At 42.6% G+C, this 16695-nt stretch overlaps 1 protein-coding gene across 2 annotated transcripts in view; it reads left to right on the top strand.

Moving 5' to 3' along the window:
* Positions 1–12189, top strand: part of DCX (doublecortin) — an 84793-nt gene extending 72604 nt beyond the window's left edge. For both annotated transcript variants that reach the window (XM_076347404.1, XM_076347403.1), the window contains exon 7: positions 173–12189. In XM_076347404.1, the coding sequence (XP_076203519.1) occupies positions 173–229 (57 nt within the window). In that variant the 3' untranslated portion in view covers positions 230–12189. The remainder of the gene's footprint in view (positions 1–172) is intronic.
* The last annotated feature ends 4506 nt before the right edge of the window (positions 12190–16695 follow it).

Raw genomic sequence — 16695 nt, 5'->3', positions numbered from 1 at the left:
TTTAGCCTTGAACTACCTGGACAACTGGTCAGCCCGTCCAGTAACCAGTGCACGAGTCTTCCACCCTGTCCCTACGAACTGCACGGAACTGGACCATTCGACTGCTTCCTTACGCATGACCAAAGGCGGAAACTGACTGTGTGAGTTAACATGTTCTTCTTTCTTCCTACAGGACTTGTATCTGCCTCTGTCTTTGGATGACTCTGATTCCCTTGGAGATTCCATGTAAAGCGACACGAAGCTAAATGTCCATATTGCAAGCTATGTTTAAGATACAGTAGAGTACTTCTGCCAAAATAAGCAGATAGGTGACTGGTGCTTTCAAATCAAAAGGACACACAGTTATATGTCTTTTTTTTTCTGTGATTTATCCTCCGTGCCACAAATCAACACCTACCAGTCTATAGAGATAGAGGGATACCATTCTTCCAAGTTATAGGGATGCAAAATGGACATTGCGAGCAATTTGGGGCCAATATGCCAATGATCCTGTGCGTTTCCCATTTTCTTCTATTATTTCTTCTTCTGCTGCAACTATGTATTTTTCCTCGTGATAGTAAAGTAGCTCCCCCGAAAGCGTGCAAATGGATCGCTTGCTGACCAATTTGCAAGCTCAAGTAGAGCAAATGATATTCTCCACCTGTCCAAACTGCCAATGTTTGCCAGCTCACCTGCTCCTCATTTGCAGCCCTGATTTTAGCACCTGCATACTAACTAGTATTGGTTTTATTGTTGGAGGGCAGGAAGGGAAATGACTTACTAGTTTGATGCTTAATATGCCAGCAGAAGCTTGGATGAGCTTAGGAACGATCGCGTAAGATGCGAAGTAAGGTCAGTACAACAGTGATTCAAATATTGGGATTTTTTTTTTTTTTTTAATAATGATTAAGCAAAAAAATGTAAGTCAGCTGAGTTATCTGAAGTGGAACACCTTTCACATCTGATCCAAAGATACTGCTAGCTGGTAACAAATTTTTATGCCTGCCCTATGGTATCTCTCTATCTCTGTTTGTAACAGTAATGCCTTGTGAACAGCCAACACTGAAAACACTGTGAAAATTTGTTTTCAGGTTTGACACCCTATAGGTCACTTTTTATAGCAAAAAATCAATACACTTTTTATAAAGGAAAACCTTGTATCTGTGTTTTGGGAGTAAGGGTTCAAGCTCCTTCTTTTTTATAAAAGCTGGTAATTTTCTTTTGTTTAAAAAACACATTCAGAAAAATGTACAAAAAAACCAACCAACAACTGCAGAACAGTAATAACAACGACTCAGTTTAGAAGTCTTGTCATCACTGCCAAAACAGACACGTGTAGGGAAAAAAAAAGGTCAATTCAAAATACTGAATGTTTTGATAGTTTTTGTAATGTTTAAGACTACATATTTGGTTTTTTACACTTCAGTATTCCTAACTATGGCCAGATTCTCTACTTATATAACCAATGGAATTTTGTGGTGTTCAAAAACCCGTATTTTAAGAAACTCTTCTATCTGACAAAAACAAACTTACTGTACTTAGAGAAACCTTTTGCTTTTATTAATCAGTAATGACTCCTACAGAATGCAAAGTTCATCTATTCAACGCAGGGCTGGTGGTTTTTACTACGAAGCTTTGTCATAGGCTAGCTGGCATTGCCTCCTTTTCTCATGGAAGAAGCTTTCGATAAAACTGATTATTACAGAACTTTACCTAAATGAAATCCGTGCAATCAAATCTTCCTTTGTTGCTCTATTTGCCTTTGTTTCAACATATGCACCTGTTCCCTTGCAACCCCTTGTGATCAAAATGAATTATAACATTGTGATGTTTGATGCTACATGAATGCTGGCGTGTTCCCAAAGCCACTCCACGTTTTGTTTGCTTGCATTGCTGGTATGAAACAACCTGTGCAGGCTGCATCTTTAGAGGCTCATGTGACGATACATATAATGCAACTTAAAAAAGAGATTTATCTGAGAGAGGCCAGGATGGGGAATTATCAAGGGGTCAGAGTTATCATGCACCAAACTTGCACCCAGTAGTCTTAGTGCATGATCATTTACACCCAGAGTTTTGCACAAGAAATCATTTGTTCCCACAAATAACTTCATTTAATTGAATAACTCTCTGGCTACGCGACTGCTAAATGATCGTTTCACCTATTGTATATAGAATCCTGGTTTTAGTTCAAAGGCTAAGGGCTCACGTTGAAGGTTTGTGGGGAAAGGATGCTGGTGTGGACAAAGCATAGGTGCAGTAGTCAGGACACCTTCATTCAGCCCTTGGCATTGCTAAATTCAGTGTCTGAACGGGAGCAGGTCTCTTAGTAACCCTGTGCCTCAATCTGTCTATCTGTCCCTACAGGGACGATACTGTTCTACCTCACTGGGGGTTGTGAGGCCAAATGTTGGTTAACGTTTGTAAAGTGCTTTCAGATCCTCTAACAGAAGGTGCTGAAGTATTCTGGGTGCAGATTTGGTTATGGGTGCTAATTTTTGGCTGTTTAATCCTGGGGGTGCTACTGTAGACACTGGTCATGAGAAAATAGGACTTTTTAAGCATAAGGATGTCAAAGGCCATGGTTATGCTAACAATATTATTCATCAGAGCTTTTGTCTTAGTAAAAGCTTTAGTGGGACAGATAATTTGACATGCTTTTACCCTCTCCTCCGTTCTATTGGTGGAAATCTCAGAGTCCCTCCCCAAGTCTCTGCCTTTCCAGGGACCCTGACTAGTAGTCATGACCCTGCCTGTTAAGAGACGATGGACTTGGACTCCAGTCAAAGGTGTTGTCACTTTAGTGACACAGGCCGTTCCTGCCATAGTCAGGGTTAGCATGTCCTGCCACCTTTCCTCTGAGTCTCTGCTAAACCAAGAGACCAGCCATGAAATCACATCTAGGTTCTCTTGCTATTCAGTACGGGACACTCACCACAGATCCACCAGGAAAACCTAAACCTTTGACATCCATAAGCAGACTGAACTGCTTGAGCTGATGGTGGTAGGAAAGGAGTCCGAGATGTGCTTTCATCCCGTATCTGTGAGTTCAGTTTGTATAAGATAAAGCAGGATCCCAAGGGGTGAATGAGCCTTTGGATGGATGGTTGTTGAGGTAGCTGTGGAGAACCAGCTGTTGAGCTGGTTCCTTTCCTTCCTGCCACAAGTAGTGTCTGGTTATTTGAAGATGCTCTTCCTGGTGGAGCGTGCTAAGGAATCACCGAGGCCTTCTTCCTGAGCGGCACCTAGTGACACATCTAATACCTGATCCTGCAAGCGCTCCCTTGGGAGTGGAGTTTTGTTTGCGTGAGGATCATCCTGGGGTGGGGCTGAGCCCAACAATTCCTTCAGGGAATTAGGGGGACCTTGAAAAGGCCTAAAAGAAGAAGAAAAAAATTGTTCAGTGGGAAAAATAGCCATTCAAACCAATAGAAGCCACATAGAAAACAGGGTATGAGGTCAAACTCCCAAGTTTTAAAAAGCAATTTTCTAGGTAGAAATGCCTGGGCAGTAGGAGAAGTCAGTGAACATTTCAGCTGTAACATATAGTTGTCTGTATTAATGCCAATATTGCATGAGTTCTTGTACAGAAATGCATGTGGAATGTTACCTACATTCAAAACTAGTTATCTTTGGCTTTGTAGGATCCCTAACATAGATTTGAATGCAAAGAGAAACAATGCACAGGCATTGTACCTTAGTCATTTAAATATAGGGACAGCCCTGATTCAGGAAAGAATTTAAAGACATGCTTAAATTTTAGTACGTGCTTTACTCCTGTTGATTTTTCACAAGATGTAAGCTTGGGTTTGGTCAGAAAGCTTTCCTGAACTGGAATTAATTAGTAATTACTTTCAATATGCTATAATAATTCCAGACCCTATGAGATCCTGGAGCAGATGATAGTAATTCCACTATATACTCCAGAGTTTACCTTTTATATTTTTTTACTTTTACAAGCACATAAAACTCCACAGGATATGAAGATTTGCCATATTAATTCTGCTATAAAAACCCTGCCTAATTTCCCTCATGAGGTTGCCTTTAGTGTTTTCAGAGACTAATTGAATCACTAAGACTATATTGTTTTAAAACAATACAGTATTTAAAAACAAATTGGAGAGACTCTTAAAGTAGTAGGGCTTTGTTTCTTTGAAATTTGCCTTTATTCAGTATCCAGTATATTTTAGCAAATATACCTGTTTCAGACACACAATCATTAGGAAGGAATTAGAGCAATCCTCCAAGCATAGACTGATGTATTTAGTGTTCATACACTCCAGTGATGCTCGACTGTAGAAGATCAGGGCAATGCAGCAAAATCTTCAGCCTTAGGATTTTTATCACTTGTAAAGCATTTATAACCCTGAAGTTTCTGGGTTAAAGCCTCATCTGTTATAAAATTTGGAACTAGTTCAGTTCCACCAGCTAAACAGCCAGCCAAGACTGTACACCTTGAAGTAATTTTGAAAGAGTTTGGTAATGGGATTTTACCTTGGTCCGCTCTGCAGTGGGAGATAGAAATAGCTTTTGCCTACCATTGTCTGTGTTTCCTATATCTGCATATTATTTACAATCTTCTCAGGAGCTAAAAACACTGTGTTATTTTCATAAACAACAGAAAAATAATTCTGCTTAGAAAACAACTTCCACATCTCTCTCTCATATTTAGCTAACACGCGTATGCATGCAAAACATTGCACACACAGTCTAGCTGTTATTTCTCTCTCATTTGCTTGAACAGTACTTCTGAAGGGAAAAAAGGGAGGTAGGACTAAAAATTGTGGCAAACAGCAAAACAACGTTACACCCAGGCATTTTTAATAGGAAATAATGGCATAAAAGTGTTAGTTTCTCCTTATCCATATGGATACTGATGACATTTTCTAGGATGCCTTGTGTTTGCTTTTTCATGCCTTTGAGGTCAGTGCTGGCCTTCTTGCTACTTCACAGAGCACTGTGTGAAATTGCTCTGTAAAGCCATGCTGAATCCCTACACGGACGCTATTCCAGCGACAGCCATCCCTGGAAGTTGCATCCTTTCTGCAGGGGCATGGTACGGACTTTACAGTATGAGGCTTCTTTATTGCAGTGAGAGCATGAGTGTATTTTGTCATTGACTTCAGTGGTACCCTGCATCCATTCAAGGCAATTGGAGAGTTGTCTTTTACTATAGTAGAGGCAGAATCAGTTTTAGAGAAAGGAAGAAAAAATAGCCAAGTAAAGTAGGTATAAAATTAGTCCAGAAAGTGTCTCCTCAAGCTAAGACAATCCACAACCAGAGAAAAGCTATATAGAGGTGCGTTTACCACACACGAGGTGCTGATCATGACCAAGACAGAACAAAACAGCTTCTTTTTTCTAGTGGTGATTTAGGCTCAAAGTTATTTTTCTGGTTATTTTGCTGATGGAAGCAGGCTGGAACAGTATTTGGAACTGGTGAGGTTCTTTGCAGAAACAAATGGATGGCACACGATGAAGATCTTTTTCTGTCTATCTAGATAAAGGGTGAGGTCAGTCCATGCAACAGGATTAGTGCTTTACACAAGATACCTAGAAGAGATCCAGCTGCAACACCACCTTGGTGTAATGAGACCGAGGAGGTTAAGACTTTAAGTGCCTTCCAACATACTTTGGGCTTCAGAAGCAGAACTATACATGTGCCCAAGAAGGCCTAGGTAAAAATGGCCTTGACAAAAGGGGACAGGACAGGCTTTGATTCTTGAGATATTTAGCCCATCTCACATTTATTCAACCAGCTCTTGAAAATTACTCTCTCCAGAATCACAGATTTCTTCTGGCTGATGCCTCTGTCCCACCTGTATGAATCTGAGCAGGCCTATCCATGGTATCTCAGGAAATGTTAAAGCTGAGTCTTGTGTCTCACAGTGTAGCCACTCCTCACTGTGAACGGGGCTGGGTTCTGCTGCATTGGCTGTCGATTCTGTCGTTCAGATATTCTTCGCCCTTCTTCTTTGCTCATAGCTTGAGATCCGGTGTCTCTCATTCTGGGTGCCTCCAGGTGAAAGGCTGGGGCCAGCAATGTGTATAGACCCCTCTTTTTGTTTTGTTTTGTTTCCTCTGGAACAGATCTAGTCATTTGATGTTTGTCTGAAGGTCTGGGGCCAAGCTGACAAAAAAACATGTTTCAATAGGGACAGGGGAGATGCTCAGAGATTGTAAGTGGGTGGATGGAAAGGCTTTTTTTCAGCAATGCCATTGCATAGCTGCTCTGACAGAATCCCAGTTGCAGGGTAGGGTATGAGTACTACTTCTGCAGGTGAAGATGCGGAGCTTTGGGGTCGCAGACCACTATCTATCCCTCAGGACAGTCTGTTTAGGGAAGGTTAAAAACACTGACACCGATTTTCGGTCAATAGATGAGCTTCTGAGCAAATGAGAATCAAACCTAGTGGATTCAGCAGTGGGATTTCAGAGCCATTAGGATTTCAGAGCTATTGGTCTTTGGCATAACTGTGGAAAGATCAGTTCTCCTTGTGCCATGGTGTCCCAACGCATAAAGAGCTGATCACAATACTTACCTCCACCGGTAAGGTGCTTTGAGATAAGCTGATACAAAGAGCTATGGAAGAGCTTGATCTTAAGATTTATTCATTACTTAGTGAAATCTGAAAACCTTACAGAAGCAAACTACGGTCCATTTTCTTTGGCAAGTCTTTTCAGGAACTCTGGAGCTCTCAAAACTATGCTGTAAAAATGCTTCATTATTTTATTAATGATGAAAGACAGACACATCATTTTTAGTTCCCCCAAAACCCATGGAGGAGCCAGCAACACCCCTGAGGCCATATCCACATCCAGCAACCCAATTCTCTCATCTGGAGTTACCACCTCTGGCCTGAATACAGACCCCTGCTGCCCCTCTTTTTGTTACATGTACGTGTACATATCGAGGGCAATTCATGTTACCATCCAAAATGTGGGCCTTCTATTTGTGAACGATGAATACGTCTAATGATTTCAGTGGCCTTCTACCAAGGAAACAGTGGGCCTGTTGTTGAAAGCTTTCTTGTTTAGAAAGTGTTCGTGGCCAGATGGCTTCATGGGAAAGAGTTGCCTTTCAGTTTCATTGCTTAATGCACTTAGTTGAACTAACCTATTCTGGCTCTTGCTCTGTATCTCAGTGAACTGTAACTCAGGACTCTCGAGCCAGTTTAGAGCTTCCCTAGGTCTGACAGTTTATCACTCAAACAAATGAAGGAGGATGCCCAAAGGGAATTAACAAATCTTTGCAGTAATTAGAGTCTGTCAGCTGAAAAAAGAAGGTTGGCATCATTAGAGAAAGATGCCATGATGGCCAGCGTCACGGAAAACAAAGAAAAAAGACTTGTTTCTAAGAGGAATGGTAGGGGGCATTTGTTAGGAGATATTTACTGAGCGATGAAATGAGCTTGAACTCCACAGAAAATCAAATGGAAGGGAGAGCATGAGGCAGAGCACTGGAAACGTCAGTGCCATTGATGTGTGGGAATAATAAAAGACAAAACCCAAGAAATTCCAGGGAGAAACAAAAGGGGAGGCTGGGGGTAGCTGAGGATCTACAACTTGGTGCTGGACAGAAAAGCAGCAGGGGTTCCTGGCTGCATGTTGAGAGAGTTATTGCCCCTGCAGGTATCTAAGCCAGGATGCAGGCTATCTGCCACAACAGTGTGTCCCCTGCTCCCCATGGCAGAAATAAGGTCACACTTGGCCGCAGGCAGGAAAACTTGGTTTGAAGTTCCTCCCCTGCTCCTGTTTTACTCTCCTGCCAGCATGTGTCATCCCTAAAAGGGGGAAGGGAAGATCCAGCCCTTTGCTGAATGACAGCAGTTTGGTTTTATTTTTATTCCTCCCTATCAGATCAGAAATAGAAATTCATCAGCATGCCCTGGCTTGGAGAAGGACAGGCCTGGCACACTGGGGAATTGCAAGACACGTGCAAGAGAATAATGAGGGCACCTCTGAACCTCCCATCCCTTCCCATGGAGCTCAGCAAACCCTGGAAAAAGTAGCAACCCACTTGCACCAGGGTGAAAAGCCAAGACAGCCTCCTGGAGGAGGTTACCTTGATTTGCTGTGCAGGCAGAGGGGCTGATGATGATCTTGTCCATGAAATGCCTAGCCACCTATGTGAGAGCTGCTGCGTTCAATAAATCAATGGGAAGTCCGTGCAGAACAAGGGGATCTGTGTTTAACACCAGTTTTCCCATGAGAACTTTTTTCTAAATTCAGTTGAGTTACAGTGCTTGTGAATTTAATCCTAAAAGGCAAAACAACTGACTTATCTGAACGCTTTTTTGCTGTTTACTCTCAGATATGTTTTGGGGGGTTTTTTTTTGCATAAAGATTGCACCTCTTTGTTTCCGTAGATTCTCAGATGCTCAATGTAACACAAGTGAAACCCAATACACCTAATTCTCTGCTGCTTTAAACAGGCAGAAGCTCCTCTGTAATTAAGGGAGCTGAATCCATTTGGTCCAAGGTTGGTCTCCTATTTCAGAGATTGATTACTGTCAATAATTCTTGTGTGATTGATTACTTAAGTGCAGATTCGGTTTCCTGGGTGACAGCTGCAGACTTTGCAGAGAAAACCTCATTGACCCCAGCTATAAGGTGATCTCTTGTATGAACCTCTAATAGCAAGTTATATGGGAGATATTTTGTATAGTTTTATTATAGTTAATGATAAAGGTGAAATAGTTTTCTTTGCTGAAGTATCTTAAAACTTTTAGAATTGAAAATTAAACAAGGAACCTTAGCAAATCAGGGTCTCCTCTATATTTTCTGGTTCTAAAGAGTGTTGGCTTTATCTCACTTTACTCTCACTTCAGTCTACCAGTGCCCTGAGCCCAGCAGGTTTATGGAACTAGAAATAGCATTTCTGTTTCTTCCGGTATTTTTCTACTCCAGTCCCAGCTAGTACCAAGCAGAATAGAGATTTATGGTTGGCTTGGTTTTTAGAGAAAAATATTACTAAATGTCTCTGAACATAAAAAGGAAGGTTCACTTCATTTTAGGTGACTCATCTAAACTCAAGGCTGCTTTTGATTTTTATCCAAGCTGGTTCTTCCATCTCTATTTGCAACAGTTCTGTATAGGAAATCAAGATTAATTTGAGTCACATTTGAACAGCGGGGTTGTTGTAGAGCAAAGTGATTCACCTGGCACGTGCAGTCAGAATGAAACACGTTGGTGGCACTTGGTCAGGGTGGACCTGAACCAAACCCTGGTTCTGAACCCCCGAGTTTCTGAGAAACCCATGTGCAGAGTCAAACTTAGGAAATGTCTGCAATGGACCAAACGGGCCCCGAGCGGGGGTCCAGGCCCAGTTCTCGAAATGAAGAATTTTTACCTTTGGAGAATCCCTGTGAAACATTTAGTGGGGGTTTTGTTGTTGTTGTTTGTTTTTTGGGTTTGTGTTTGGGGTTTTGGGGGGTTTTTGTGTTTTTTAAATTCCAGCATGGCTGCTTTTCTCCATCTGCTTCCAACCATTGCACAGCAGATATGGATGGGTTTTTAATTCACTTCCCTTTGCAGGTGGCAGTTGAAATGTAGTGATATTCTGTCTCCCTCTCATGCTGACCACACAGTCACTGAGGGGTTGCAGAACACACCGCTTTTTTTCCTTTTTTTATTTTCCCTCTACATCAGAAGAGCTTTTTCCAGATTTAGTGTGATGTCTAATGACGCGTCTCCTTAAAAAGAAGAATGTCTAGGGAATTAATTGCACTGCTAATTGGTGTTTATAGATAAGGTGAAGCAGAAGTATTGAATGTAAGAACAAGAAAGCCTGTGAGTTATAATTACATGCTGAATTCTGACATGTAAAATTGTTGTTAGTTTGCTTCTTATTTAAATGATGTGTGACCCAAGCAGCTTTATCACCGTGGCAGTACTAGTACAGCTGCGATTATCAATTTAGAGGACACCCAGGGTCTTTTAGAAAGAGGAAACCTGTCTAGCCAAATCTCCCTCTGTTCTCTGAAATGACGACACATTCCCCTCCATGATACTCTGTACTTTATGACACTGTCTAGTCTAGAAGCACAGGAAAGGAGTATCAGCTTGCTGACTTTGCTGTTACTAGCCTTTGCCTATTTTCTTAATCACAACTATAACCACAAGCTAGGGTTAGCGGCTCCCATCGCATAAGCCTGAGTTCTTCACACCACTCTGCTCTGAAGAGCATGAACTGCCTTCGCTCATGGCCCTGCGCTCTGCGGCTCTCTCTGAGCTGCAAATCCGCCGACAAGTTGTGTTGAGGGAGGGAGATATGCAGCTGAACTGGAACCTGATCGTGGATTACTGTCTTAGGTCATTCATTGAGTTTGTATGATTTCATCAAAGCTGCAATATAATATAACTGAGAGGCCACGATGTATTTTCTATTGTCATTCAGTGGGTGGGGGTTGGAGGGGCAGCCGGGTTTAAAGTTTAGCTGGTATACTTTAAACTCTGTGTACATAACCTTGGAGGACACGTGGGTGGTAAGGGTTCAGTTGTTATTTTGTTGGGATTGGTAAATTTCAGTTTGTTTTTGTTTAAATAATGAGGTATTTAATTAATGACATTGTACAAAGAGCTATTAATTTAAATGGTGCTTTTGTTCTCCTAAAACAGATCTATCTAACCTTTCTTTTTGGCAAGCCTGCAGCGATGCTAATCATGGTGACTTTTGTACCTTGGGGGAGTGCGTGGAAGGGGAGGGGAAATGCTTTTCTCTTCAGACAAATAATGTTGCCCATAGTTAACTTTCTGCTTGGATATATACCTTGAATTCCCTTTACGCTGAATTTTTATGTGAAGTTCTCTTAAAGGGACAGAACAAGCAGAGGTTATTCCAAAAGATCTCAACTGTATCATCTTGTAATATATTGCAGCTTTATGCCAATGATTCCTTGCTTACCTGTACACAGTCCATGCATGTTTTGAACTAATTTTGCATTCTCCATTTGTGGTGAGTTATTTAGCATTTTAACCACCTTTTGTGCCATTCAACTTGTACAGAAAACATTTTTATTGACGTTTTAAAGGGAGGGGGAAGAAAAGAAAAATACCCCTTCTGCTCCCTAGTTGTAGGTAGAACTCAGTTACTTAGCAAACAGATGTAGATGAGTGGTTGTAGTGTTAGAAATGTTAGCTTGCTCGTGAACAAGCTTTTGAGAGTAAATGCATGGTCCTGTACCTCTCTTTTCTTAATTAGCTCTTCCTTTCCTCCTGGAAAGATTCTCTCTCTCTCTCCCTCTCTCTTATTCTGTCTTTGTCTCTCTCGTGGTTGTAAAGTACAGATTTGGGCATAAATAAAATGATGTACAACGAGGTTTGAAAAGCAGTTCTCAACAGGTTCTCTCGGGGAACTTATTTCTCACAGCGCCTTGCCTTGGCACTTTGATTAGACTCTAACTTTCAAGGTAAAACAGACGGAGATCAGTCACCTGTTGCCTCGGCTTGAACTGGGGAACAAGTTAAATCTTTGGAAGTTTTGTCACTGGTAAACGATGAGATCTTGCTGATCCATTGCAGCTGAGGCATGTGGCACGTGGTGTATTAGCCATGGCTTCCACACCTGGTTGTTCTACATGGGACTAGTCCCGCGGCCCCTGATTTGCAGAGTTTGCACACGCTTTTTGATTTTCCTGGATACACAGCAGAAGGGGGTGAGGGATGGTATATAGGAATTATGTTGTTAGGGGTTCTGCAGTCAACTCCTCCTCCACGCTCCCAAGCTCTGAGTTGAGTACGCAGGGCTTATTGTTTAATAGCTGTGGTTCTGTTGGCAATGGAGGACAGAAAACAGTCAAAGTCTTGGAAAAGAGGGGGTCACTCAAAGAGGGATTTTGTAAGAAATGGACTTTAAAAAAAACCCACAAAACCCTGCCACAAAACCACAAAACGTACCTAGATCTGCACATCTATCCCCCACGCCTCTTCTCCCTTAGCAGAGTTTCCTTTTGTTAGAAGATTTGACTTTCTAGAAAAAAATTCCATTTTCGTGAGATGTTGTGAACTGTTTTTACTACTTGTAATAACCATCCCAGGTCTGAGTATTCTTGTAATGCAATGCCATGCAGCAGAGAACCTGTCCACTTTATAGCTTTGCTCTCAATATTTGTTACTCATTGTTTTCTCATCTAAATGTACATTTGCAAGATGTGTGTAATGTCATTTTCAAAAAATAAAATTTGGTTTCAATATTTAGGCCGATAAAAACCTTTCCGACGCTTTTATTTGGCAAGTGTGTGTTGACTATGACTTATGAATTATAGCAGTACTCGTTCATTTTGACTCATCAACTTCCCCAAATCAGTCCCACTTGTACAAATGCAGAAGAAAGACTGGGGAGGAAATTTGATGGCCCTGAATTAATTAAGACCCACATCTGCCTGACTGAAACAGCCCAACCTGTGTAAGACCCGTCCTTTTGACTAAAGGGACGAGCTCAGCGTGGGTCCCACTGTAGGAGATACGGTGCAGGTAAAGGGGAGCTCTTTCCCTACGTGCAGCACTTCAGTCAAAACTGTGGATTCAAACCAGCAAGATCTGGCCCCCATCTGAACTCTGCCTTGGCATCGAGGGCCTGGGCAAGGCCCGTTCAGTCTCACATTAGCTTTGGGAAGTCTGGTGAGATTTGAGAGATACGGTGTGTTTGTCCTGCCTTCCCACACAGGCCTGAAAAAGGTTCAAGTTCTTCTTTCACAGCTACCCTGTCAGAACCACAGTGAAGACAATAACATTCTTCCTTGTAAGCCCTGAAAAATGTTAATAAGGCTTAGACCTCCTCATTTAATTATATAGTACAAGCCACTTTGCTGTTCGTTTCTGCTTCACATCTGCAGAATGAAAAGTGAATGTGGTGAGTCAGCTCTGGCAATCCCTGCTGTAGACCAGGCTGCCGTGAAAGAGCTCAGATTCTTCCCAACATTTCATGCTCAGATAGAGACCTTTATCCTTTTTTTTCCAGTGGTCACCGCACGTCAGCCCAGAGAGGGCTGTGCTCTTTGCCCCCTAGACCCAGAGGAGATGCTACGCCAACTGGCAAACTGCATCGGGGCTACCAACACATCAGCCCACTTGGTCAATTACCCGCACCCACTTGTGATTATCGTGCCATGCTTGGACAGGCCAGAAGCAGCACATACAGTGCAGTTCTGTTTGCAGTGAAAGACCACACTAAAAAAATTGCAGTTCCCAGAATAAAACGCATAGAAGAAAAACACCCCAAGAACAGCCTTTATCTGAACGTGCATGAACTGAAACTGAAGCAAACGGGATCAGAAAAGCAGAACAAGTACTTTAGAAAATACTCTGCTCGTGCCTTTATGCACTCCAAGAGCGAACAAAGCACACTGGTGTCTTTTCTACGGGCTACATATTAGATAAGATCAATAAAAAACATAAGAGGTAGTGCTCCTGCCTATGGAAAATGTTCTGAAACTGGCAGATTTAAAACCCTCAACACGCTGTGTGCATCTATCAATCACAGCTCTTCCAGGCACTCGAGAGTGTTAAGAGGAAACCTAGATGGTGATAGTGTGGCACCAACAACCAACACCACAAACCAGTGGAAATGATGCTGCTCTCTTAGTATGAATCCCACTGACACATACAAAATTACTCCAGATTTACAGACATGTAAATGAGAGCAAAATTAAGTTTCCAAAGTCCAGCCTTCCTGCTACATCATCCCGGATCTATACAGAAATGCACGTCAGGTATCCCTGAATATGTTGTTTCACCAGAGCAGCAAAACAGTGTTTGTTTCCAAAAGTTCTAGGTTCAAGTGCATTGGCCCTACGTGGTATCAGTTGTTCAGACTGAAGTAAATGTTTTGGCCTGGTTGGAAACCCTTTGCTTGGTCTCTTGACCTAATCGCCATTACTTGATGCTCAGCCATTGCTCACTGTACAATCTGGTTCCAATCAAAGAAAACATACTTTTTGCCTGTCAGGCTTGTCAGCTGCAAATGATCCAAGGTTTCTGTGGTTGCTGGCTTTGAATTGCAGCCCAAAATATGGCAGCCAGATCCATGTGTAATAGGACATTGACTGGGCTCTGTCAGCTTAGCTCTGTGAAATGCTGAACACGGTTGTAGCATCAACTCTATGGCTCAGGTGTTTTATTTCTGTAAATAAAATACCTTTAAAAGTTAATAAATCTAGATAATTTACATGGTTTCTCCTACAGTCTGAGCTCTGTCCCTTGTCCTCTACTGAAGCCATCTGCTCCCCCACCCCAGCCTTTCTCAAATACACCTAAACTTCAAAGGTAGAGTTTTCCGTGCAAGTATCACCTTTACCATAATGCAGGCCCTGCACACCTGCAAACAGATGTGACTGTCCAGATATCCACTGGAAAAAGTCATAGTACAGCTATTTGGTTTTTTTAAAATAGAGCACCAAATCAGAAAGATTTAATTTTACAGCCCCCAAAGTAAATGAGAACTCTAATGACTTGAAATTGTAGGCACTCAGCCCCGTACTTGCAATCTTGTTGATATGAGTAATACTCACCTGGGCTCTGCATGGTGCATCAAACAACTGGACTCCTTGTGTTAAGTCTCTATAAGATTATCAACTGTTTGTGTGTGTGTAAGGGAGCAGGAGTAATGTTTTGTGGAGTATGACTTCAGTTACCATATACACACCTTTGCCACTGAAAATAACAATAATAATTCATTGTTAATCTGTATTTTTTATTCACAAGTAGGTCTACCGAATTTAAAAATTCTCATCAACGTTTTACATAAATCTGTTTGCACTGAGATCCCAGAAACATTCCACTTCACAATGACTGTGACTCTGCTTCTCCCTAATCTGCATGTATTAAATGATGCAAACATTTTGGTTCAGTTTATATTGCTTTTCCGGGGTTCTGCTGGAGGGTAGTAAGGCACTGAGTGCCGCAAACTCCACTGATGTGTCTGGGGGTGAAAAGCAGGAAAGATCTTGCAAAATATCTTTATCTTTGGACGGTATAAGCAGCGATCAGGAACACAGTTACAGTGACGTGCTTGCAGCCTGAAACCAGCGGGATAATCAGAGCCTGCAAAGCCTTCAGGGAAGCACATCTCACTGAAGGAGACACGGTGCTGGCCTAGCGGTGACATCCCCTCCCCGCTCCTGTCCAAACTCCAGTATCTAGGCCACCGGCTACAGCTGGGTTTTACTGGAGTGATTTGTCATTGCGAAGAAGCACCTTCTCCCAAAGACAGAGCAGCACCTTCTCTCTCCTGCTTTGCTCAGGACAGAGTCCACCAGCCAGGCCACCAGTGTGGTGCAAGGTGGTGGTAAACGTGAGAGCCAGTAAAGGATGCTAAATAAGTCAAATCCGCTGCTTGCTTGTGCTGGAAACCCATTTATTTTAAGCATAGGTCTTCCCACAGTTGGTGCACCCAAACGAGTGTTGGCAGTCGAACAGCTGTTTGGAAAAGATTTGAGTTGTTTCTTCTGACAACTGCACCCCAGCCACGATGAGTGTGTCACCTTCTAATTTAAGTGTTCAGAGTGTGCTTTTAGCACCCACATACAGTCATGGGAAGTGCCATTAAGCTGGTTAAACCTCTATTCTTCTAGTCACCGTGAGAGAGTGACAGCCAGGAAGGCAACCGGAGCTGAGGAGGAAAAGATTATTTCCGAAGGTCCCTGGCAACACGTCAGTTCGGTGACGCAGCCTGCCACTCACAGCACTGAGGTTTCACAGCAGGTTTACTGCTTTTAATGGTATGTGGAGACTGAAGAGGATTTTAGATCACTGGAAATGATGCTCAGCATGTGTTCAGATCTTGGTCTTCTTGAGCCCAGGGCAACAAATCATGAGTTTGACCACTTTCTCAGGTGCACCCTTTCACCGTATGTCATAAAATCTTACAATTTAAAAAGTGTCTCTCAGAGGTTGTCACCACAGGCTGGCTGCTTGCTGCTCTCTAGACAACACGTCAGTCAGTGTTTGTCCACCTTCTAAAGCAGAGCTGTCCAAATGGATACGAGTATTCATAACCATGGGGAGATCCTCCGGAGAGCTGCGAAACACATTAGTGGTCTAAACACCCCAGCGGCACCATGTTAATTTTATCAGTGCTTTATCAGTCCCATCAGGCTGACCTGCATCTTTAGTTGCCTTAAAAGCTTATGAAAATCTGGACATAGGAGACGTGACTAACAGCCTGCGTACATCGTACGGTGTGACATGGTGCAGAGATCTGAGCCGTTCAGCACCGCAGCACTAGCTTGGGTCCTGCAGGCAGCACGGCTCCCTTGCAGAGCTGGTTGCTGCAGCGCTGCACTGATGGGACCTCGGTGCCTTTGGGACACAGGGTAGGATCATTGTAAGACTGCCGAGGCTCTTGGAAGAGAGCACTAGAGCAACCAGAAAGACCTTCTTCCCACAAGCAATATGATCTCCTCGGGTTTTCAATTGCTGGTGGAACAGGAGAACTCAATCGCTCTTTTTGGGGACAGGAGCAGGACAAAGGTGCCATTCTCTGACATGTATGGCCCCAGCTTTGCTGAAAAATAAGGCGGCAAAGCCAACCTACGCTTGTATTAGCACAGTACAGCGGCCTGACTGTAATAAGCAGAAAAATCCCCACTGAAGATGCATACACAGCCAAATCTCTAATCAGCCTGTAAATTATGATTCTTGCTATACTGCCTAGAAAGGTGACCAGCATCTACAGCAGGATGCAGCAATAAAATCTTGATTTTAAATTAACAGATT

The sequence above is a fragment of the Aptenodytes patagonicus genome, chromosome 9 (assembly GCF_965638725.1).
Source record: "Aptenodytes patagonicus chromosome 9, bAptPat1.pri.cur, whole genome shotgun sequence".
Classification (NCBI taxonomy): domain Eukaryota; kingdom Metazoa; phylum Chordata; class Aves; order Sphenisciformes; family Spheniscidae; genus Aptenodytes; species Aptenodytes patagonicus.
Note: the sequence above shows the minus strand (reverse complement) of the source record. Positions and strands in the feature narration are given on the sequence as shown.